This window comes from Megalobrama amblycephala, linkage group LG1 (assembly GCF_018812025.1).
Source record: "Megalobrama amblycephala isolate DHTTF-2021 linkage group LG1, ASM1881202v1, whole genome shotgun sequence".
NCBI lineage: Eukaryota > Metazoa > Chordata > Actinopteri > Cypriniformes > Xenocyprididae > Megalobrama > Megalobrama amblycephala.
Genome location: NC_063044.1, coordinates 28,923,513 through 28,947,566, shown reverse-complemented (window position 1 = coordinate 28,947,566; position 24,054 = coordinate 28,923,513). Strand labels below are relative to the sequence as shown.

General features: G+C 40.9%; 1 protein-coding gene across 1 annotated transcript in view; it reads left to right on the top strand.

Annotated features, from left to right (window-relative positions):
• The window catches only part of LOC125266935 (obscurin-like), a 251,851-nt gene that overhangs the window by 58,465 nt on the left and 169,332 nt on the right, over positions 1-24,054 (top strand). Inside the window, 4 exon segments of the mRNA XM_048188075.1 lie at positions 29-301; positions 9,038-9,310; positions 10,961-11,221; positions 11,441-11,713. Coding sequence (XP_048044032.1) covers positions 29-301; positions 9,038-9,310; positions 10,961-11,221; positions 11,441-11,713 — 1,080 coding nt within the window.

Here is a 24,054-nt window from a genome sequence, read left to right as displayed (position 1 = left end):
TTCATTGTTTATTGTTGTCATCATACAGAAAGACCAAAAGCCAAAGTGTCCATTAAACCTGATCATCATGTATTCAGAGGAGAGACAGTCACTATCAGATGTGACATTGATGCTGAAGGAGTCACTAGCTGGAGGTACAGCTGGTATAAAGGAGGTTCATTCAGAGTTATCAGTGAACTACAGGAACACACATTCAGTTCTGTTTCTGTGTCTGACGCTGGTAAATACTCCTGTGATGGATCAGAGAGAGGAGGATCACGCAGATCACAACGCAGTGATGAAGTTACACTGACAGTATCAGGTGAGTTTGATCATCTCTTCATAAACTAGGGGTGTCCTCGACTACGGATTTACATAGGCCTGGCTATAGTCTTACCCGCGGCTTAAGACAACTTTTATTTTCTTTCACACACAGCACAGAGAAACATCTTATAAACCAACCAAACTGCCTGTCAAGTGATAGACGAAACTGACAATGATTTTATATTTTTTAAACAAATGAAAAGCAATCTGGATAAACATTCACAGCCACGACAGAACACTCTCAAAGATATAGAAGAAAACGAATAAAAACATTTTGGATCAATAAACTTTAATATTAATAACTGCAGAAAGGCCACACTGCAGATATACATTTCATATGTCGGCAAATCAAATTACATCGGCTAAATTGTCTGTGCGAGCAAGCTTTAACTAATCTACAGCGCAACATTGATGCACCAAAAACCAAAAACCAAAAAAAAAAAAAAAAAAAAAATATTTAATTGAAAAAAATTAGCCTATAATTTGTTTTATCAAACATTAATTTACAAAATTGAATTGGAACAGAATATACCGTTCGAATAAATGAAAATAGCCTAATAAAAAAAAAAAATGAAATATGATCAAGTCAAACTGCAAAATGCAGGGGAACATATATTCAAAACACAAGCCAGAAATAGTTCAATTAAATAACTCCGAGTGATCAATAAATAAAATTAAATTAAAGAAATTATTAAAACAACGAAAGTATAGCTAGAATTGTCAACTTGCTTTTTAACTGAGACAATAAACGCTAAACTGGAGTGGCAGTCTTTTTAGCTAAACATTAACAGCATCCAAAAATCAAATTACATCCGGCTGAAACAGTTTGAAATCACTTGTAGCTACCCTACCTGATTGAGAGAGAAAAATCCAGTCTTTCACGCGATCTGCCTGTGTCCGTTTGAGTCTTTTCAAATAGCGCGCTATAGTCAGCTCGTTGGCCGGCAGAAGCGGCAGCAGTGTTTGTCGTTGTTGAGTTCTAGGACATGAGCTGTTGGCACAACTTGCATCATACGTTTTTTTGATCAACATTTACCATTTCAAAGTGCATCCAATTCTACACTTTATCCCAGACATTGTTGAAGATTTAATCCCTGCCGTAAAGATGCTCATCTGCCGATCACGGATCATGGAAGTGAAACTTAAATCGGTCACAGGTTGGATTTATTCACGTACATTAAAAATATTTATTAAAAGCTTCTCTTTTTCACATTTTTATTTATAGTATTAACATAATGGGCTGTATATTAACCTATTGGGAAAGAACCGGTATGTCTATGTAAAATCAGATATTGAGCGCACCCATATCTCGTCTCATAACACCTCTGCGACGATTCGACTGTGAGATTGGTAGTCGAATCAGGCTCCTCCTATCGAAGATTCGAATCGTCGACTAGGGTCACCCCTATCATAAACACACACAAGTTTATCATGTTATTAATGAGTGATTTCTTTTCAGAGCAGTTTTAAGTGTTTCTCCACAGGGATAAAGCACTAAACATGCAGCTCCAGTTTTCTTTTGTTTATAACTTTGAACCCTTTTAAAGGCACAATATGTAAGATTTTTAGATTAAAATATCCTAAAACCACTAGAACAATGTTATATATTTTGTTGACTGGTGTACTTACATTATCCCAAACGTTTCCAAAAATGTTTAAATCCAGTCAAATCAGCAGTTTTAAGCAGGACACGGACCGTGTCATTGTGTCACCTGTCAATGACATCATATCCGCGTTCCCCTCGATTTCCAGTTTTACTTTTGTAGAAACAATGGAAACACCAGATGCTTTAATATATTATGTTTTATTAGACAGGTGAGCAACTGTTTGGATACATTTATCTAAAAAAACTAACCATTATTATATTGCTCAACACAGTCTTATTGTTTGAATCGCTTGTTTTCTTGAATTACCAAAACCACAGCACAGACAGACGCGTAACGCACCTAAAAATCAACACTTATTCATCCTCTACATCAGAAATTATGTTGCTTAGAAGGTTACACAGGGCAACTTCTCTTAATTTGATCAATTTTAGGGCTGAGGTTAATTGTAACTGTTATAAGAAAGGATTTTGAAGTTCTTCAGTCGGCATATGACCCGCTCAACATGGACACATCTTCTTCAGAGAGTTGCACGTGTCTCTTGGTGAATGCTGGAATGACAAGTTTCACCTTCCTTTCATAGTGGAGATCGGTAATGGTGAAGCCTCTGACGAAAGTATTGCAGGAACCCTGAAGTTTTTAATTTATCACAGCACCAGGTTTTGAAACACCAAACCTTTCAGCAAGATTATCCTGCAATAAAGATGCAGCTTCATCAGAAGCTGACCCAAGTGTGTAGCTGGAAGCTGTTGGTGTATGTAGTAGTAAGGTGCTCAGCGACTGAATGAAATGCATTCAATGTCAACCCTGTGAGCTGACAGAGGTGGTTGTTTCTCAGCAGAGTTATGTACAATGGCGCCGGCTCAACACATTGTGTTCTCATATCAGATGTAGATGGCTTCGATTGAGTTGTGATTTTGAAGTGTAGTTGTGGTCAGAGACAGATGGATCCTCCCAGTGTGTTTCTGCATCACAGTTCAGGGCTTGTGAATGTGATCATCCTCACAGTTGATCACACGCTTGTCGATGCATCTGTGGAAATAATATAACCATAAACATTTTAACATTAGTACTTCATGTATTAATACATCATGAGAATTGATGTATGATGGCACCCATACTTAAACAGAAACAGTGTGTGTGTGAGAGAGAGTTGCCGTGGTTACGATGGCAGTTGGAAGCAAAAATATCAGCTCCTGATATCAGCATCATTTTGCCAGAGAATGTATGATTTTTATGACTCAAACTGTAATTAAATAATTGGATACTTAATTGTGAACAATAGAGGCAGAAGATTTTTAAGGTAAGACCTCTAAAAAAGATTTTATTTTTCTGTCATCACCTAAAAACTGCATATAAACTCAACATTTCAAACGAACTGCTAGCCAGGCTAACATTCAGTGGCAGTTAATTCAGTTGAGAACAACATGGGCCTACCTAAAGCAGAGGCATTTTTCAGAAATGAAGAGGAGTTGGAGGTAATATATCCAACAGAAGTTAAATCTGCCAAAGATAAGAAAATGATCCTGAGAGAGAACCCAGAGATACTGCCGTCTGACTACAGTGGACCAGAAGACAACAGAGTCCGGTGTAACCTGCTCTTCTTCACTGAACACCCATCAGTCTGGCACACCATCCTCTGCTCTGCCATGACATGCAGAAGAAAAGGAGGCATCAGCAAAATCAGACAACTCACTCTAGAAGGAGACAATGACGCAAAGCTGACTGTGAACCTTTATCATAATGGTACAGTTATGGTCCAGGGACCAGAAACCAACCTTAATGAATTCCAGAGGAACTTTAAAAACCTTAAATTGGAGGTTCAGAAGATTAAGAAAGATCCCGAAGTGAAGGGAAACACATACCCCTTTTCCACCAAGGCAGTTTGAGGGCTGGTTCGGAGCCAGAGCCTAGTTTCAAATCAGTTCTTTGTATTTTGACACACGAAGCACCAGCTCTGAACCAGAAAAAGTGGTTCGTAAGTAGCACCAAAATATTGCTGGGCTAGAAGTAAGAACCGTTTGCGTCAGGGGCTAGGAGCGGGGTTACCGTGACCAACAAGAAACTTGCGACCGCCATTTTTGAAATAGCAGCTAATCGAGCTAATAGCAGCTCGATCGTAATCTCCGTCTATATACAAATTAGGATGCCGATGTAGGTTCGCAAAGCCATGAGCATCAACAGCAGTGAAACATCCGCAATTGTTGATAGAAGGCTTGTTCGAGATGCATCGGAGCAGCGCGGACTAGAATATGAGAATATGAAATATGAGACGTATACAGTGACGTAAGAACTGGCTCTGTGGTCCGTGGAAAGGCAAACTGGTTCTTAGAAGGCTCGTCAGTTGAACCAACTCCGAACTGGCACCAGCACTAGCTCTGAACTAGAACCTGGTTCGTGCTGATGGAAAGGGGGTAACAGAGGACACAACAGTAGGCACCAGAGGTGGGACAAAGTTATTGTTATGCAAGTCACAAGTAAGTCTCAAGTCTTTGCCCTCGAGTCCCGAGTCAAGTCAAGTCAAAGATGAGGCAAGTCCCGAGTCGAGTCAAAAGTCAAAGCCAACAAGTCTCAAGTCGAGTCCAAAGTCCTACCATTTTAGTTTCGAGTCATTTCAAGTCCTCTTACCACAGAAATAAAATTTATACAAATCATGTATGTCTGTAAGATTTGTATTTATTTAAACCTCTTTTTATACAATGACATTAATCAAATACAGTAAAAAACAGAAAATTTAAATTTTCACAAAAAATGCTTGTATTTCAACAGCATATTGCACTAGAACAATGCACAGCAGCTTCAGTCCTGTATTGTATTGACCTCATATTGCAAAACAGTTTAACTTTCAAATAGACATGGGTCCTTTTAGCCTAAACTTAGGGCTAACTTAAACATGTCATCAATAAAATAAGGTGACCAGATTTCTGAAATGGAAACCGGGGACATTTCCTATTTGAGTGGTCAAAATATCACCAAAATCTCATTTGTTATTAACTATTAATAAAAAACGGGGACAATACATTTTGGAAGGTTTTTGTTTTTTAATTGTTCACTGTAAACCCTAATAAGTTGAGACTATTCAAATGATTTGAGGAAAGTGATTCCCTCAGTTCAATTGAGTAATGGGGTAATGTGGTCTTTTCACTGAATTAACTTAAATGGTTAAGTACAGATAACTTGAAAGGTAAATATGGGTTCCCTATATCATTACATTAATAATAATTATGAATTAATTTTATTATTAGGATTTTTGGTCTGGTTTTAATACAATTCACCAAAAAACTATTACACTACTAACCAGGCCTAACTAAAAAAAGTATTACACTATTTTGAAAAATCACATTACAAAATTAAAACAACATAAATATGAGATAAGATAAATAAAATGGCATTTAACAAATATTTTTAACATTTATTATTGAATGTAATATTTTCATTTTCATGAGCTGTACAGAAATTACAACTTTTTAAACGTTTAACTATTATTTTGCATTTTAGACTCATTTTGAACACTAAGTAAGTTGCAAGTGTATTATTATTTTATTATAATTGTTTTATTTATTCATATCTGAGTGTACCTTCACCTCGTGATACAGTTAAGACGTGTGTGGAAATTGCTGCTTTGTGACTGAGGACGTTTAAATTGTCCAAAACAATCCAGCACCCTGTTGAAGCCCTGTTATAAAACACAAAACCGTATTACTTTAATTTAACATGAATAGTTAGTATGTTACTACCTTAAAAGTTGAAACCAATAACGATGTTTCTTTTGATAATTGATGATAATGGCGCTCTGCTCTGGTCCAGGTTACGTTCTTCATGAAGTAGCGGTGCGCGCGCGACCAAGTGTAGCAGTGACAGTGTAGCTGCACGGCCCCCTCTGTTGGTGAATATAATTACTACACGATTGCTCCGATAACCAACAGACTGCTGTGTGTTGGTCGGGCTTTTTTGCAATGTATTTGCGGATTATTTTGAACGAGCTATAAAACGGGGACATTTCCGGGGACTGCTTAGTGTGCCTGCTTAGATGCTGTCGAATCAAACCAACGTGGGACTACAGTGATTGGATGTGGTGCAGGCAGCGCGCGTGCTCTCTGCATGCATACAGGTGGTGCACATTTTTTTCACAGATGCAGATACACTGAGAGCAGCGCGGCCGTGTGAACATTTTTTTCCCACAGGTTTTCATGGGAAGTAGCAAGTCTTCTCGAGTCAAAAGGCGCAAGTCCAAGTGAAGTCACGAGTCATTGATGTTAAAGTCCAAGTCGAGTTGCAAGTCTTTGTACATTTTGTCGAGTCGAGTCTGAAGTCATCAAATTCATGACTCGAGTCTGACTCGAGTCCAAGTCACATGACTCGAGTCCACACCTCTGGTAGGCACCAACATAAACCCCAGTTCAGGAACTCCTATAACAGACAGACACATCAGCACTCCTACATCTCCCAAGATAAAGGCCTTGAAATACAACATTGCTGAGCTGGAGCAGGACTACTTCCTGTTTAAAGAGGAAACTACCAACAACCTCCACCAGCTCCTGAACCTGAACAGCCATCACAGCATTCAACAACTTCAACAGCTCTGCTCTGCTGTCAGACAACTGGAGGAGGACAATCAAGAGCTGCACCAGGAGCTGAGGAGGGTGAGAGAGGAACTGGTTATAAGAGAACAACACGGCCTCACTCTAGAGAGAGACTGCTGGAGGAGACCAGGAACCAGCTACACACAAAACAACATCAGCAGTGTGTCAGCACACAAACACACAGCACCTCCTCTCCTGAAAGAGTCCCAAACTCAACTCAACATCAGAAGAGTGTCAGCACACAACCTCAGAGCTCCTTCACTCCTGCAACCCGTCAGTCTCCTCAAGCCCCTCTGAGCCTCAAGAGGAAAGAGAACAGCAACACCACACAGAGTCACCCACCAACAACAACATCACCCATGAGCACCAGCAGAGAACAGAAGAGTAAAAACAACATCGTCATCCTCTGTGATTCCAGCGGCCACCATCTTGACCCCAGACGACTGTTTCCAGGGAGATCTAAAGAAGTTCTGGTGTCCCACCTCACACTCTGCTTCGAGACTGCTGCAAGAGGGTGTTCTGGGTGTACCGTCACACATCATTCTTCACACCGGAACAAACGACCTCAGTGCTAGAAGGGTGGACATCACTAAAGCCCTGTCCAACATGGTGAAAACAGCCAGCAGGATCTACCCCAGAGCCAAGGTCATCATCTCAACCCTTCTACCTCGCAGAGACGTGCCATACAGGATCATCAGCACAATCAATGCGGAGATAGCTAGAGTCTGCGCTACAATGCCGAATGTCCACATAGCCGACCATCAGCGCATCACCCATGAGCATCTGTACAATCACATCCACATCCATCAAGAGGGCATGAGATTGTTTGCAAAAACCATCAAGGAGTCAACCCTGAAAAGCCCCCAGAAAACACATCCTGACCGCGAGGAGAGGGTCAGTCAGACAGACAGCTACGCCGCTGTAGTGGCCAGACGAGGTAGAACAGACACCAGTGACCTGGTCCAGATAAAACACATGCTGAAAATGATATGCGACAACCTGTTAGCTTAAGTAATCACAGTGTGTCTGTAGTCAAGTATGATCATTATTTCTCAATGATTTCTTTATTTCTTTTTATTTTTTTATTTTTAAATTTAACATTTATAAAATTAATTCACTCACTATATTTCTATATACCCTCTATATTACGTTTAATTGATTAATCTATATTTTAAAACATGATTTGGTCATGAATTCATACATTGTTCTGGTAAATACAATATTTCTCAATGTCATCATTTAAAATAACATGTTATAATATTCAAGGGATGTTCTCTTTTGCTTTTGGAGAGAAAATGACAAACCCTGATTTTGTCGATACTGTATATAGTTCAGATATAAATATTTTACTTGAGACATGGAGTCGTTTAGACTCCAAAACCCGGTTTGCCACATACTGTATATCCCCCCATATGAGTCACCTTATTATAATGAAGACATCTTCTCAACCCTACAGTCAGAGATCATTTACTTTCAGACTCTAGGATCAGTTCTGTTAATGGGGGGATCTGAATGCTAGAACGGGGAAGGAAGTGGACTTCATCAGCTCTGATGGAGACAAATACATGAACGGTTCACTTAATCATCAACAAAAATGATGTACTAAAACATGTCAGAATTACGACAACACAATAAACAGACATGGAAAACAAGTCCTGCAGCTCTGCAAAAGCCTGGGTCTTTACATAGTTAATGGCAGAACAAAGGGTGATTCTCTGGGTCGATTTACCTACTGGTCACATTTAGGCAGCAGCACAGTAGATTACGCCATCACAGATATAGACCAAAATTAAATCAATTATTTCACAGTGATGCCACAGCTACCGTTATCAGACCACAGTCACAGTCCTCAGTCTGAATAGGTCAGTGAATCTTCTGCCATCTTCAGATCAGAAGGTTAAACTGTATCCACTCCCACCAAATTTATATGGAGTAAAGACAGTCCTGCCCAGTATGAAGCTGCGCTCCAAAGCACTCATGTTCAGAACATGATAGACTCATTTCTATTGACTTCATTTAGCAAATAGAAAAAAACACCAATTTAGCAACTGAACAGTTAACAAAAATCTTCTCTACAGTGGTCAGAAACCCCTGAGAAAAAGAAAAATATATAGAAGCAAAAAAGAAATGGCTAATGCTGGTTGGTTTGATAAAGAATGCCAAAAAGTAAGAAAAGAATTACGGTCAATATCAAACAATAAACACAGAGACCCAGTAAACCAACAAATACGAGCCACATATCAACAAACCCTTAAAATGTACAAGTCACTATTAATACAGCGAAAAGCTGATCACATGAAAATAAAACTAAACAAGATTGAGGAGGCAGTCGATCAAAATTCTTTTTGGGAATTATGGAACGATTTAGACAAACCCAAAAAAGACACTTTTTTTTCTCAAAAAAGAGAACAACACTTCAGTTTAATTTGATTTAATGTTTTAATATCGGGTAACTTTTCATAGAATAAAAAACAGCACATTTTGTTATTTGTGTTTATTATATTATTTATCACATCATTTTCATTGTTTATTGTTTTCATCATACAGAAAGACCAAAAACCAAAGTGTCCATTAAACCTGATCATCATGTATTCAGAGGAGAGACAGTCACTCTCAGATGTGACATTGATGCTGAAGGAGTCACTAGCTGGAGGTACAGCTGGTATAAAGGAGGTTCAACCAGAGTTTTCAGTGAACTACAGGAACTCACATACAGGTCTGTTTCTGTGTCTGACGCTGGTAAATACTCCTGTGATGGATCAGAGAGAGGAGGATCACGCTGGTCACACCTCAGTGATAAAGTTACACTGACAGTATCAGGTGAGTTTGATCATCTCTTCATAAACACACACAAGTTTATCATGTTATTAATGAGTGATTTGCTTCTTCACATTAAGATATTTTTTTAAAACCAAAATTGTCTCACATGATTTTCAATGTGAGTCTCAAAGTTGGCTGGATTTTTGGATTTTTTCACATTCATTACCAAATAACACCCTAAAAGTAGTAATTATGTGTCTTGATGATGATTTTTCATATTGAATATTTTTTACTTTTTTATTTTTCATTTCAACAATAACAGACATTACAGGCAAACATAAGTGAAACTAAAAGTCCTTACAGACTGAGTTATAATTATTAATAATTATGATACAACAGATAAACAAAAAGCAAAAGCAAAATAAATACATACATACACTGTAGTGGGTTGAAAAAAAATAATAAAGTGAAAAAGTGAAAGTCACACAAGGCCAAGTGTGGTGTCCCATACTCTGAATTTGTGCTCTGCTTTTCCCCCATCTAAGTGCACACACACGCACACACACACACACACACACACACACCATGAACACACACCTAAAGCAGCCGTTTTTGCTGCAGCGCCCGGGGAGTGATTGGTGTTTGGGGTTTGGTGTTTTGCTCAAGGGAGTAATGAGAGTGGAATTTTTATTAATGAGAGTCCTCACACCTTCATTTCCTGCGGTACTGAGACTCAAACCCACAAACTTCAGGTTACAAGTCTGACTCTCTAACAGGCCACACCTGCCCCCCATGATTTAATAAATCAAATGATTTCCTGGCTTTATAACATCTCATCATTTGTAAGGCCTCAGTATATTTAGGGTTCACTCTTCTTAAAGACATTCAGGGTGCTGTTTTCAAGACTTTGCCTTTGTGAATAAAATATTTTAACCAAAAGTAAACAATTTATAACAAAGTCCACATTTTTGTTACATATCCAAAGAAATAGATGAAAAAAATATTTATATTTTTTCTATTATCCAGTTAAATACCTCAGTCAAAAAAAAAGTCCAAAACGTTTTTATGTTGTTGTTGTTTTACATTTTAAAATACTAATCATTGGTAAAGGAACACTTTTAATAAATTTCATATAATATTTTTTCTCAAAGTTATAATTGAATTTGGTAAATAAATCACTACAACTGCAAAAACATCCATTCTTATCCATCATGTGCAACAAATACCTCTTTGCCACCAATCCTCAAGAACAAAGATTATCTTTGAATTCTTATTGAATATAGATTTGTCTGTCCATTTATCTGAGCAGATGCCAGGTTTGGTGACAGCACCACCTACTGGTCAGAAACAACACCAGTTTATCCAACACTATCATCTACTGTAGATCATTTTAAATGTTCATGTAAACTGCTGCAGCTGCACAACATTTTGTTGAACGGTGTGTCTCTGTGACTGCTGGTGTAGATGTTGGTGCTGTGACACTGTGGGTCGAGCTCTAGATCATTAACACAAAGATTGTGGGTTTGAACCTGTTTTGTCTTTTATGTTTTTGCATTGTCCATTATGTTGGTCTTTTTGACCCTGTAATGTTTCTTACATTGTCTATGAAATCAAAATACATTAATAATTTATCAGTGAGAGAATGAGATCATCTGTTGAAAACATTTCACAACTCATGCTCCCAAATTCCCAATAATTTTATATTGACAGATCCTCCCAAACCAACTCTGACTGTTGAGACACAGAGTTCAGTGTTCACTGGAGACTCAGTTACTCTCAGATGTGAGGTGGATCTGTCTCGGGATGGATGGGAGTTTCTCTGGAGTAAAAACTCAAACTCTGAATCTCCTGAAGCTGAAACTAAGACAATCAAACCTGTGAAAGTCTCTGATGGAGGAGAGTACAGGTGCAGAGCACGAAGACGAGGATATCACACAGATTACAGTGAACCAGTAACAGTGACAATACATGGCAAGTGTTTCTCTCATTTAATGATCAGCTCTGAGAACTTAGTGAAAATGATTCATTAGACACTGAATGAACAGCTATAGAGAACAACACTTCAGTTTAATTTGATTTAGTGTTTTATAAGTAACTGTTCATTCAGTAAAAAAGCACATTTTATTGTTTTTATTTTTTATTATATTATTTATTACATAATTTTCATTGTTTATTGTTGTCATCATACAGAAAGACCAAAAGCCAAAGTGTCCATTAAACCTGATCATCATGTATTCAGAGGAGAGACAGTCACTCTCAGATGTGACATTGATGCTGAAGGAGTCACTAGCTGGAGGTACAACTGGTATAAAGGAGGTTCATTCAGAGTTATCAGTGAACTACAGGAACTCACATTCAGGTCTGTTTCTGTGTCTGACGCTGGTAAATACTCCTGTGATGGGACAGAGAGAGGAGGATCACGCAGATCACAACGCAGTGATGAAGTTACACTGACAGTATCAGGTGAGTTTGATCATCTCTTCATAAACACACACAAGTTTAACATGTTATTAATGAGTGATTTCTCAGTTTCAGATCCCAGAGCAGTTTTAAGTGTTTCTCCTCAGAAGTGGTTGACTGAAGGAGATCCAGTGACTCTGATCTGTGAGGTTAACGGCTCCTCTACAGGTTGGACATTCAGCTGGTTCACTCAAACTAAAGTCTCATCAGGTCAGTTATAATGTGTTTCATCTGAATGAACTGGTTTTATTGAAGTGAAATATATCATTTAATCCCCAATCCTCCATTACAGTCACTCCTCTGTAACAACATAAGAGCCATTGATCAAACCCTGAACATATTGAGTTACACCAATGTAACAGAGTTTATTCAGGTTCAAGTTTTGTTACAAATGTAATTTATAAGGGCCAGATCCAATAGAAGTCCTTCTTTAAAGTGTTAACTTCACATTCTCTTATTTTACAGACGTCAGAGATCAATATGAGCTGCTCTCAGACAGCAGTAGAGGATCTGGAGGAAAATACACTGTCAGTTCTGCTGCTCTAAACCACACAAGAGTTTATGTGTGCAGAGCAGAGAGAGAAAAAACAGCCTATAAAACACCATACAGCAACACACAACTACTGTGGGTCACTGGTGAGTTCATGCAGAACTTAAACGATGGGTTTGTCTTTAATAAAGGAAATTAAATATGTTCTCAAACATTACTAAATTACTGCTGTAATTGTGTTGTCAGGTGTTTCTCCTCCAGTGTCTCTGATCATCAGTCCCAGCAGAGCTCAACACTTCACATCTGTCTCTCTCTCTCTGAGCTGTGAGAACAAGAGTAACTCTGATGGATGGACAGTCAGAAGATACACAGACAGTCGGGGGCTGGAAGATTGTTCATCATCAGCGTTTGGATCACAAACAGGATCTACATGTACAATCAGATCCACCATCCCATCAGACACTGGAGTGTACTGGTGTCAGTCTGAATCTGGAGAGAAATCTCATCCTGTTAATATCACTGTACACTGTGAGTCTGTGTTTCTGTGTTTGTTCATTTCACTGACAGTTTACAATCAACGCATGAAGAAAGTTAACAAGAGCAGGAAGCATTAGATACAGTCGTGACTTTGGCCAGTAAGAAAACAGCCAGACCATCATAGCAACACACTAAAACACTCAGAAACCAGTGGGCAGTGGAAAATATAAACATCTATTTTTATTTTGTCTTGTTTTTATTATGTTATTGTTTTGTTCATGTTGCATGTTTCCTTTGTTTCTGTAGCTGGTGTGATTCTGGAGAGTCCTGTTCATCCTGTGAATGAAAGAGATAATCTGACTCTACACTGTTTAGATCAACATTCAAGCCCATCAAACCTCAGAGCTGATTTCTATAAAGATGAATCACTCATCCAGAGTCAAACTACAGAGATGATCATCTCTACTGTCTCAAAGTCACATGAGGGTTTCTACTACTGCAAACACCCAGAGAGAGGAGAGTCGCCCAAGAGCTGGATCTCAGTCAGAGGTGAGAGTCAATGAAACTGTGAGTGTTTTATGTCTTCATATGCCCTCGTTCAGATATATTGCATGATAAAGTGTTTGTGTGTCTCTTTTTCAGGGTCTCATTCTCAGATCTCTGTCCTCAACATACTCAGTTCTGTACTGGCAGCTTGTCCATATCTGCTAGTGACAGTCATGCTGATTTACAAATGCTGCAGAATGAGAGGTAAAACACCCCAGTGATTTATTACAAGTCATTATTATTACTATATTTAATTGACCAACAAATCTGTCAAAATGATCATTAATATTATGTGATGTCACATTCGGGTTTGTTCTTTGTAAAGCTGTTTCAAAAACAGTTTTGTGAAATTGATTTACAGATACAGAATTGAATGTGTCACTTGTGTGAATTATCCTGAATTATCCTCACTGACACATACATGCTTTTTTCAAATTTGGTTAAGTTCATATAGTTAAAAGATGATTGTAGTTCATAAAAGCAATAAATGCAGGGAAAAAACAAATATACCCATGAGTAAATGATTGTTATTGTGTGTGTTTAACAGTTACATCTGTTGAAGAGGAAGAAACTTCAATCTGATTAATTTGTTGTGACGGTCAGAAAACTTCAACATCTTCCTATAATCTCTCAATATCTCATTCACAAGATCAGGCAGATCATTATTACTGGAGAGACAACTTCATTTAATTGCAGGAATGAATCCTCTTTATTACTGTTGTGTGTGTATGACATACAGGAGTCACTCCTGATTCACCACTAACCTTTTGTCATGTTATGGTTGTTAAAGTCTCACTAGTGTTCACTGGGCAGGAAAATAGTGGATAATGATACCTGCTTAACTTTTGTTTTGTGTTTGACTTGAAATGATATATTCACAGTTGTCATGGTATCGTTTGCAGGAAAGAGGAGCTATTTAATCACATTGCATGATCATTTGAGGTTTTCTCTGAAGTTTTGTAGTATTCTGTTGTTGATCTGCATTGAAAACAGTGTCACATGCTGGGCGCTCGCTGCAGCTGCAGCCATAGAAATGTCCAACTAAAAATATGTTCAACAAGCTGACACAAGTCCATCCATTTCTTTGTTGGAAATGTATAAATGTAACTGAAGTTTTATTGTTGTCATTGTAAATATTAATTTTCCTATATGGCCACAGAGAGAATCAGAGAGGGTCACGTTCAATGGACAGACACACTGTATTTTTTTGTATTTATTTCAACATATGACAACCAAAATCAAATCCATAATTGCGAAGTTTTGCAGTGGCTGCATGCAAGTTCTGCTAATTCACAAGCCGAGTGAGAGTCATAGCCTACTCACAAAGATAAGTTTAATTATTAAACCAAACAAAATACAAAACGTCACAGCCAGCACCATCCAACACAACGTCACCAGATATTCATGCTCCACCCACTCGTTCACAATCCCCTGAGTTCTGATCACCTGCACATCATCACCAATGACACTTAAAAGACACTCACTCAGTGTCTGGTCTCGTCAGACGTACATGGACTACTTACTCTCAACTTACCTGCGTCTTCCAGTGTCTTCCTCCCATCTTCTTCTGTCTCCAGTCTTCTGCTCCACGTTACATTCCCAACCTGCAAATAAAAACTCTCATTACTATCAGCTAAGTGACTGTTTTAAAGTGCTTGTTCATCTACTCACCTTTAATCTCCATTACCTGTGTTCGTGCCTCTTTCAATAAACATCTGTGTTCACTCACCCCTCTGCCTCCGTCTGTGTCCTGACAGTTGCGTGGCGTTGTGATGGTTTTTAACGCTGCTGAACAAGTGCTGATTATGTGTTTAGAGTTGTGAAATGAATAGTGTTAATAGTTCTGAGAAATCTTTTAGAAAATGGTGTTGCATTAATAAATTTTGGCTAATAATTGATTTTAATGTCTAAGTAATTGAAAAAAAATCTGTAATAACATTAGAGAAACATTATGAAAAACCTTTGAGCAATGATACAGATGCTTAGCAAGAACCACTAATTCAGATTCTTATGTGTTGAGTGTCATTCTGCATGAAGCACGGATTCTATAGCACAAGTTAAGAGTCTCTACAGTTTAGGGTAAATGTCATGTCTATCAATGATATTTTATCCATTAAAGGAAAGCAGATTATAATCTCAAGATGTTTTGTGCATCACATGTTTCAGTTTGCTTGAAATTGCCTTGATGTCTCTTCAGTTTTTGCAGTGTCAGTTTTTGAAGTGAGTGGGTCTCGAGTTCAAAATAATGAATAAAAAAATGTTTCAGTCAACATTATTTATGTTAAATTTATTTCTAAAAGAGTTTGAAAACAATAAATTACAAGGACAATATATACACATTAAGAGACAACCATTAAAGGGTTAGTTCACCCAAAAATGAAATTTATTATTCATTAATTACTCACCCTCATGTCATTCCACACTCGTAAGACCTTCGTTCATCTTCAGATCACAAATTAAGATATTTTTGATGAAATCCAAGGGTATCTGATCCACACATAGGCAGCAACGACATTGTCATGAGCATCACAGGCATGTGTCGTGCTGCTCACGTGGCCAAAACTGAGCCTGCGTTCGGACGTAAACACTGAAGATCTGCAATGAAAATAGAGCAGCATGACAGTGGACAGATGAATTTGTTGAATAAAGTCATTATTTTTGCTTTGATTTTGCGCACAAATCTCGTTGCTTCATAACATTAAGGTTGAACCACTGTAGTTACTTTGACTGTTTTATCAATGTCTTTAGTACCTTTCTGGATCTTAAAGTCATTGCTGCCTATGTGTCGATCAGATACCCTCAGATTTTATCAAAAATATACCTTAATTTGTGTTCTGAGGACAAACAAAGGTCTTACAGGTTTGGGACGACATGAGTGAGTAATTAATGACAGAGATTTCATTTTGGGGTGAACAAACCCTTTACAAGAACACTAAACAATACAGTAAGACAATCATACATTCATTATGATTAAAAAAGAATAAACAAGCAATACGAACAGTAAACAAACATTTTCTCACAGTATAAAAATAAGGATGTAGTGCAAGTAATGCAAAACAAATAGTGTAAAGTGTCAAGAAGTAATAGATTGTTGGTGTACGGTGTAGTTTTAAAAGTGTCAAATGCATAATATCAGTTGTGTACAGTATGTGTGTGTATGATAGTCCAGTAATAAAGTGCAACTGAGCAGGACTAATCTAATCTCCAAAGGAAGTTCATTCTCTGGTTGGTCATTTTTTAATCAGCTGCACTGATGTTCTCTGTCCAGGTCCTCACAGATGTGGACACCAAGGAACTTAAGACGGTAAGATATCTGGTAAGGAGTCTCATCGTTACACCTGACGAGACCAATGACTGTGTTCATCTGCAAATTTTATGTTGTTTGGCTGGGCAGTGACACAGTGATGTGTATAGAGGGTGTAAAGCAAAGGGCTGAGTACAGAGCCTTGAGGAGGGCCTGTGTTCATTATGAGGGTGCTGGAGGAGTGTTTTCCCAGGTGAACATGTTGGGATCTGCCAGTGAGGAAACTCAGTATCCAGTGCAGGAAGCAGCCACAGGTTATGCAGCTTGGTTATAAGTTTTAAGGAAATTCTAGTGTTAAATGCCAAAAAAGTAACCTGGCATAACTGTCCTTATTTTCCGAGTCGGTTAGAATTTTGTGAATGGTAAATTAAATAGCATCCTCTGTGGATGTATTTGTCCTGTACACAAACTGCTGTTACGTGTAAATGGTGCAGAGACGAGGCAGATACGGATTTCCACAATATAAGAAGTACTTTTAATAAACATGAGCAAAGAACACCAAACTAACACTTAACACAACAGAGAACGGACAAGGACTGCAGGGAGTGAGTGCATTATAAAGGGAGTGCAGATAATAGAGTCCAGGTTCAGGTGATCCGTGATGATGGGGAGCTGACGAGGGAAGTGAGTGCAGGTGTGGAGAACAGGAGGATCTTGGGATGTGGAGTCCAGGGAAACAAGGGATCCGTAACAGTACCTCCCCCTCCCGGTAGGCGCGTCCTCGCGCCGTAGATGTAACAACCGGGAGGGGGGCGGGTGCCCTGGAGACCTCATGTCGGTGCAGGGGGAGGAGTAGACTGGAGTGGAGGTCTCCAGGGCAGGCTCAAAAGCCATGGCGGGTCCGGAGCCGAAGGCGGCCATGGCGGGTCAGGAGCCGTGGGCGGCCATGGCGGGTCTGGAGCCGTGGGCGGCCATGGCGGGTCTGGAGCCGTGGGCGGCCATGGCGGGTCTGGAGCCGTGGGCGGCCATGGCGGGTCTGGAGCCGTGGGCGGCCATGGCGGGTCTGGAGCCGTGGGCGGCCATGGCGGGTCTGGAGCCGTGGGCGGCCATGGCGGGTCTGGAGCCGTGGGCGGCCATGGCGGGTCAGGAGCCGTGGGCGGCCATGGCGGGTCAGGAGCCGTGGGCGGCCATGGCGGGTCAGGAGCCGAAGGCAGCCATGGAGGGTCAGGAGCCGAAGGCAGCCATGGAGGGTCAGGGGCCGAAGCCTTCGAGCCGTTGAGCCCAGGCGTCGCTGAAGGACTGGCGGGTGATGGCGGAACTGTAGGCTCCGCCGACCGAAGCGCAGCCGGTGCTCCAGAAGGCCGCAGTGGAAGACAGACGACATACAACAAAGTGAACACTGGGGAGAGTGAGGAGGCCAACTGGAGCTGAGGGACGGAGTGACGGAGCGAAGACGGAGGAGTGCAGTCCAGAAGTGAGGGCAGGCCGACGAAGGAACAAGGTGTGAACGGGGGCAGGATGGAGACTGGTGACACTAGTGGACTGCTGGACAACGGTGGAGCAGAGGGAGGTTGGAGCCGGGGTGTAGGTAATCGCCCAGAGGTCCGAGGTGGAGATCTGGGCGAGGGGGCTTGAGGTGGAGGTTCAGTGCTGAGACATATGGACGGAGGCGGGAGAGGGAGGCAGGGAGGGGAAACAGTCTTTGGGCTGGAGGGTTCAAAAACACAGTTCATAGGAGCAGTTGGCTCGGCGGCGGCTGGAGCTGAGGGCTCGGCGGCTGAGACTGGAGATACTGGCTCGGCGGCTGAGACTGGAGATACTGGCTCGGCGGCTGAGACTGGAGATACTGGCTCGGCGGCTGAGACTGGAGATACTGGCTCGGCGGCTGAGACTGGAGATACTGGCTCGGCGGCTGAGACTGGAGATACTGGCTCGGCGGCTGAGACTGGCGCTGCTTGCTCGGCGGAGACTGGCGCTGCTGGCTCGGCGGAGACTGGCGCTGCTGGCTCGGCGGAGACTGGCGCTGCTGGCTCGGCGGAGACTGGCGCTGCTGGCTCGGCGGAGACTGGCGCTGCTGGCTCGGCGGAGACTGGCGCTGCTGGCTCGGCGGAGACTGGAGAACTTGGCTCGGCGGAGACTGGAGAACTTGGCTCGGCGGAGACTGGAGAACTTGGCTCGGCGGAGACTGGAGAAACATGCTCGGCGGAGACTGGAGATACTGGCTCGGCGGCTGAGACTGGCGCTGCTTGCTCGGCGGAGACTGGCGCTGCTTGCTCGGCGGAGACTGGCGCTGCTGGCTCGGCGGAGACTGGCGCTGCTGGCTCGGCGGAGACTGGCGCTGCTGGCTCGGCGGAGACTGGCGCTGCTGGCTCGGCGGAGACTGGAGAACTTGGCTCGGCGGAGACTGGAGAACTTGGCTCGGCGGAGACTGGAGAACTTGGCTCGGCGGAGACTGGAGAACTTGGCTCGGCGGAGACTGGAGAACTTGGCTTGGCGGAGACTGGAGAAACATGCTCGGCGGAGACTGGAGATACTCGCTCGGCGGAGACTGGAGATACTCGCTCGGCGGAGGCTGGAGAACTTGGCTCGGCGGAGACTGGAGAACTTGGCTCGGCGGAGACTGGAGATCTTGGCTCGGCGGCTGGAACAGAGGGCCAATCCATACCCTCAAATACAATTAAGATTCCCGTAGGAACGGGAACGGGCTCTGGAGAGACTGGAGCGGGCTCTGGAGAGACTGGAGCGGGCTCTGGAGAGACTGGAGCGGGCTCTGGAGACACTGGAGCCGCTTGCTTCCTCCTCCTCCACTTACGGGACCCAGTGGAGGAGTGTGGGTTCCATGTGGGGCAGGCAGGGAGTTTGCTGGAGGGGTATGCGGAGGAAGACGGTGGCTGACTGACTGGCCCGGCCAACCATGTTTCTGGATGGACTAGAGACAGACACCCATCCTGAACCCAATCAACTACGAATTTGGAGTCATTTAACCATAAAATGGAATTTATGGTTTCGCTTAAGGAGAAACGATAATCGGGTTCACCAAAACGGATGGTGTCATCATCTAGTCCATCCAGAAACAGGGAGATCAAACGTGCTTCAGGCCAGTCGGACAAACAAGCGAGCTCAACGAACTCCTCCACATACCTTTCCAGCGAACGACCTACCTGCAGGAGCCCGATGAGCCGATCGCCAGCTGACAGAGTTGTGGGAGGCATTGGAGGAGTAGGAGCCAGGGAGCTGGGGAAAGTCTCCATGTTGTTCTGTGGAAAATCCGGTCCGTTTAAAGGTCCGTTCTTCTGTTACGGTAGCTGGTAGAGGGACGAGGCAGATACGGATTTCCACAATATAAGAAGTACTTTTAATAAACATGAGCAAAGACCACCAAACTAACACTTAACACAACAGAGAACGGACAAGGAGTGCAGGGAGTGAGTGCATTATAAAGGGAGTGCAGATAATAGAGTCCAGGTGCAGGTGATCCGTGATGATGGGGAGCTGACGAGGGAAGTGAGTGCAGGTGTGGAGAACAGGAGGATCTTGGGATGTGGAGTCCAGGGAAACAAGGGATCCGTAACAACTGCAGTGGGTCAAAGGATTCTGGTATGGTGATCAGGATAACAAGGCTCTCAAAACACTTCATGAGAACCGGTGAGAGACCCACTGGTCTGTAGTTATTAGGACAAGTGGCTGTAGCTTTCTTTAGAACAGAGATGATAGTGATGGACTTGAAGCAGAAAGGAACTGTAGCCAGGGTAAGGGAAAGATTGACATTTCTGTTTCTACGCTGGTCAGATCTGAAGCACATAGCCTGAGGACACGTATTGGGATGTTATCTGGATCTGCTCCCTTGTATGTGTTCACTCTGGTCAGTGATTAATCCATGGTTTCTGATTGGGATATGTGCAAATGTTCTTCTGGTGTGATCTAAACAACCAAAAAAGTGAGGTCAGGATTTAGCTTTGTAAGCTTTGTAGTCAAAATGGTGAAATTGTCTACTGGTGACCTGTAAACTAAGTTAAATATAAGTAAAATTCTTAAATCACTGTAAATATGGCAGAACAGATATAAGACACTTAAGTGCATGTGTTACTTGAAGTGTCATGCTTAAGGGGAGACGGGGTATAGTTGTAACATGGAGAGAGTTTGTACCACCACCAATTCCACCAATCAGGGATAAGCTAAGATTCCTATGATCATTTCAGTGTTTACCCACTTCCTCCCAGATCCTATATGGATGGTTATCAAAGCTGGAAACAGGCACATGAAAATTTTATACTTTTTTTTTTTTTTTTTTTTTTAACCAGAATTACATTTTGTTTAGTACTTAAACATTTGCAGGTAAAATCATTTAACTTTTATTAGATTAAATTGTAGATTCTCAGGTAAAACATTTTAACTGTAACACCACACCAGCAGAGGGAGCCATCCCCTGAATACTGACTGAGATCTACTCCCTCTGCTGCTTCTACCTTGACTTCCTGTTTGGTGACTATTTAGCCAGAGAAGCTACACCCATGCTTTGCGAAGTACTGCCAGTTACACTGCCTTACCGAGCGTTTTCCTTGTTTTCCTTGTTTTCCTTGTTTTCCTTGTTTTCCTTGTTTTCCTTGTTTTCCTTGTTTTCCTTGTTTTCCTTGTTTTCCTTGTTTTCCTTGTTTTCCTTGTTTTCCTTGTTTTCCTTGTTTTCCTTGTTTTCCTGTTTGCTGACCACGTGTATGATTCTGCCTGTTTGTCTTTGATTGTCTGGATTATCCCTTCTGATTTGGCTGCCTGATTGGACTGATATCTGTGTTTGGACCTATTGCCTGCCTGCCACTTTACCTTTGGATTCTCCCTTGTGTATGTTCACAGATTGGACTGATTTTCTGGTATTGACCCACTGCCTGTCTGCGATATCTGTTTGTTTCTGTTGCTGCTCAATAAATCCTCTGCAAATGGATTCTACTTCGTCCTCTTTACATTAACCTGCTAATTTCAAACCATTATGTTAATACGGCTAGCTAAACAATGACTGAAAGGGGTGGGGTAGGAACAGTTTCTTTTTAATAAATTGTACAGATTTACCATTGAAAAAGACACAGATAGAACTGTGCCTGCCGTTACTTTTAAAAAAGGAACTGACGAGTTTTCAGAGAAGGGTGGGTCAGTCAGATGAGTTGTGAAGAAAATGTTGAAAGCCAGTGGTGACGTTTCTGAGACTTCAGACTGTGAAAACTTTTGTTTTGTCTTTATGAAGCCATTTAGTAACTCAAAGCCAAAGGAAGTGTGAGTAAACTGCAGAGTCATGCAGAGTTTCTGGGCCATCAAGCCTGAACTCCAGGGTTAAAAAAAAAAAATACATTTGTCACCATTGTGACTCTGATTGAAAATATTCACACATAGACACAAACTCGCACACACACACAATGATTGTTTTTGTTAGACCAACATGTTCTTTACACATGTACACTGGAATTGAGTGTATATTTAGCATAAATACTGTTAAGGAAGTTTCTTCTAGAATAATAATTTGCACACCCTGATCAAACAGAAAGTGGATTTGAGTTATTCTGTTTATCGTGTACATCTTTTCTTAACAACTTTTTTTGAGATACTGTATTTAATAACCCCTATCTTAAAAAAACTATACGCGGTCAAAAGCTTTGTTCTCCCACTGGCGTCTGGACTTATTGCATACGCATCAATATCTTTTCATGTGCGCTACAAAAATGATGTCACTGCAGTAAAAACAAATATAAGTAAATTCCACAGTAAATAGGCTAGCCTCCTCTAAGATGTATTTTTCTCAACACTCTAACCACTGAAAGTTAAATACTCAATGGTGATTGGCTAATTTTTTTTATTTATTTTTTATTTTTTATTTTTTTACCAAAGGAGGCACAAGTCTTCCGATATGGATTTGCCTCCTCCTCTCATTCTCTATCCCTTCAGACTCGCCTTAGCACAGTTTTCCGAATGGCAGATTCGGCACGTTTGGAGAAGAGCAGTGGTGGTTCAGACTTCATTCATTTTTATGGTATTACAGTGGTACAATTATAATTAAGAAATTCATATCTTGAGACATGAAATGGGAAGTTCTTTAACATTACATCGTCCTTCTCCCATTTTCCACCTCAGAATATTGGGTAGGCTTTGCCTCCCTTGCCTCCCCTGATGAGCCGCCACTGCTTTGTACGCAAACACAGCACAGGTCTCAGGATTTTTCTGACAGACATTATCTGTCTTTCCCACGCTCCACCGAAACGAGATCCAGAAGGTGGGTTGAATATATACTGTATTCAATTCTGCATGAGATTGCTTTCAATATTTGATTGATTCTGCTGATGAAGGCTGTGAGCAGTTCAATCTCAGCACCTGTGAAATTAGTACTGCTGTCACTTCTTATGACTGACACCTGATTTCTCCTGCACACAAATCGTCAGATGGCATTTAAACATGAGTCTGTGTCCAATGTATGTGCAACTTCAATATGTACAGCTCTTGTCAGGCAGGTAAACAATACACCATATCTTTTAACATTACTTCTACCTTGTCTGATTCAGTCTAAAATAGTAAAAGGTGGTTGATCTGGTATTATTCTGTCATGTGGCAGTTCTGACATCTTCTGCTCTACAGCCTTTGCTCTGCTTTTTCTACATGTCATACATCTGGAGAGAAACTTCCTCAGTTTGCAGAAGGAAGGCAGAATTTTGTTTTCGCAATTTTGAAAGCATATTTCCTTCCAGATTGTAAAATTCTCTCATGAATGTTTCTTAAGATTAAAGTTGTGACATGTTGGTATAATGACTGGATGCTTTACATGTTCAGGCACTGCAGATTTACCAAGACAACCTCTATCTCTGAGCTTTCTATCCTGAAGCACTGGATCCAGTTTAGCACTCTTTTCACAACATAGAAATTTATTCTGTGAATTTTTGACTTTGAATGAACTTCATGATTTCAGCCCTTGATAAGTCCTGCATTCTTAGAGCTTTGCAGTTTCCTGCTGTGGGTTTTTAGGGGGTTATTTAAAAAAAAAAAAAAAAAAAAAAAACATTTGAAAATGATTTTCTTTGAATCTAACTAGTAACGCATCTTCCATTGACAGACAGATTATGGTGGGCTATTTAAAACAGCAATATTTTTTATTTTATTTTTTTATATCAAGTTTCGCTTGTTAGCTTGTCCTTAACAGTGTGCAAGATGAACTACAATCTAAAACATGAAGTTACTTAAATTGTTTTGTTCAAAAGAAATAATGGTAAATTAAATACAAACCCGATTCCAAAAAAAGTTGGGACACTGTACAAATTGTGAATAAAAAAGGAATGCAATAATTAACAAATCTCATAAACTTATATTTTATTCACAATAGAATATAGATAACATATCAGATGTTGAAAGTGAGACATTTTGATATGTCATGCCAAATATTGGCTCATTTTGGATTTCATGAGAGCTACACATTCCAAAAAAGTTGGCACAGGTAGCAATAAGAGGCCGGAAAAGTTAAATGTACATATAAGGAACAGCTGGAGGACCAGTTTGCAACGTATTAAGTCAATTGGCAACATGATTGAGTATAAAAAGAGCCTCTCAGAGTGGCAGTGT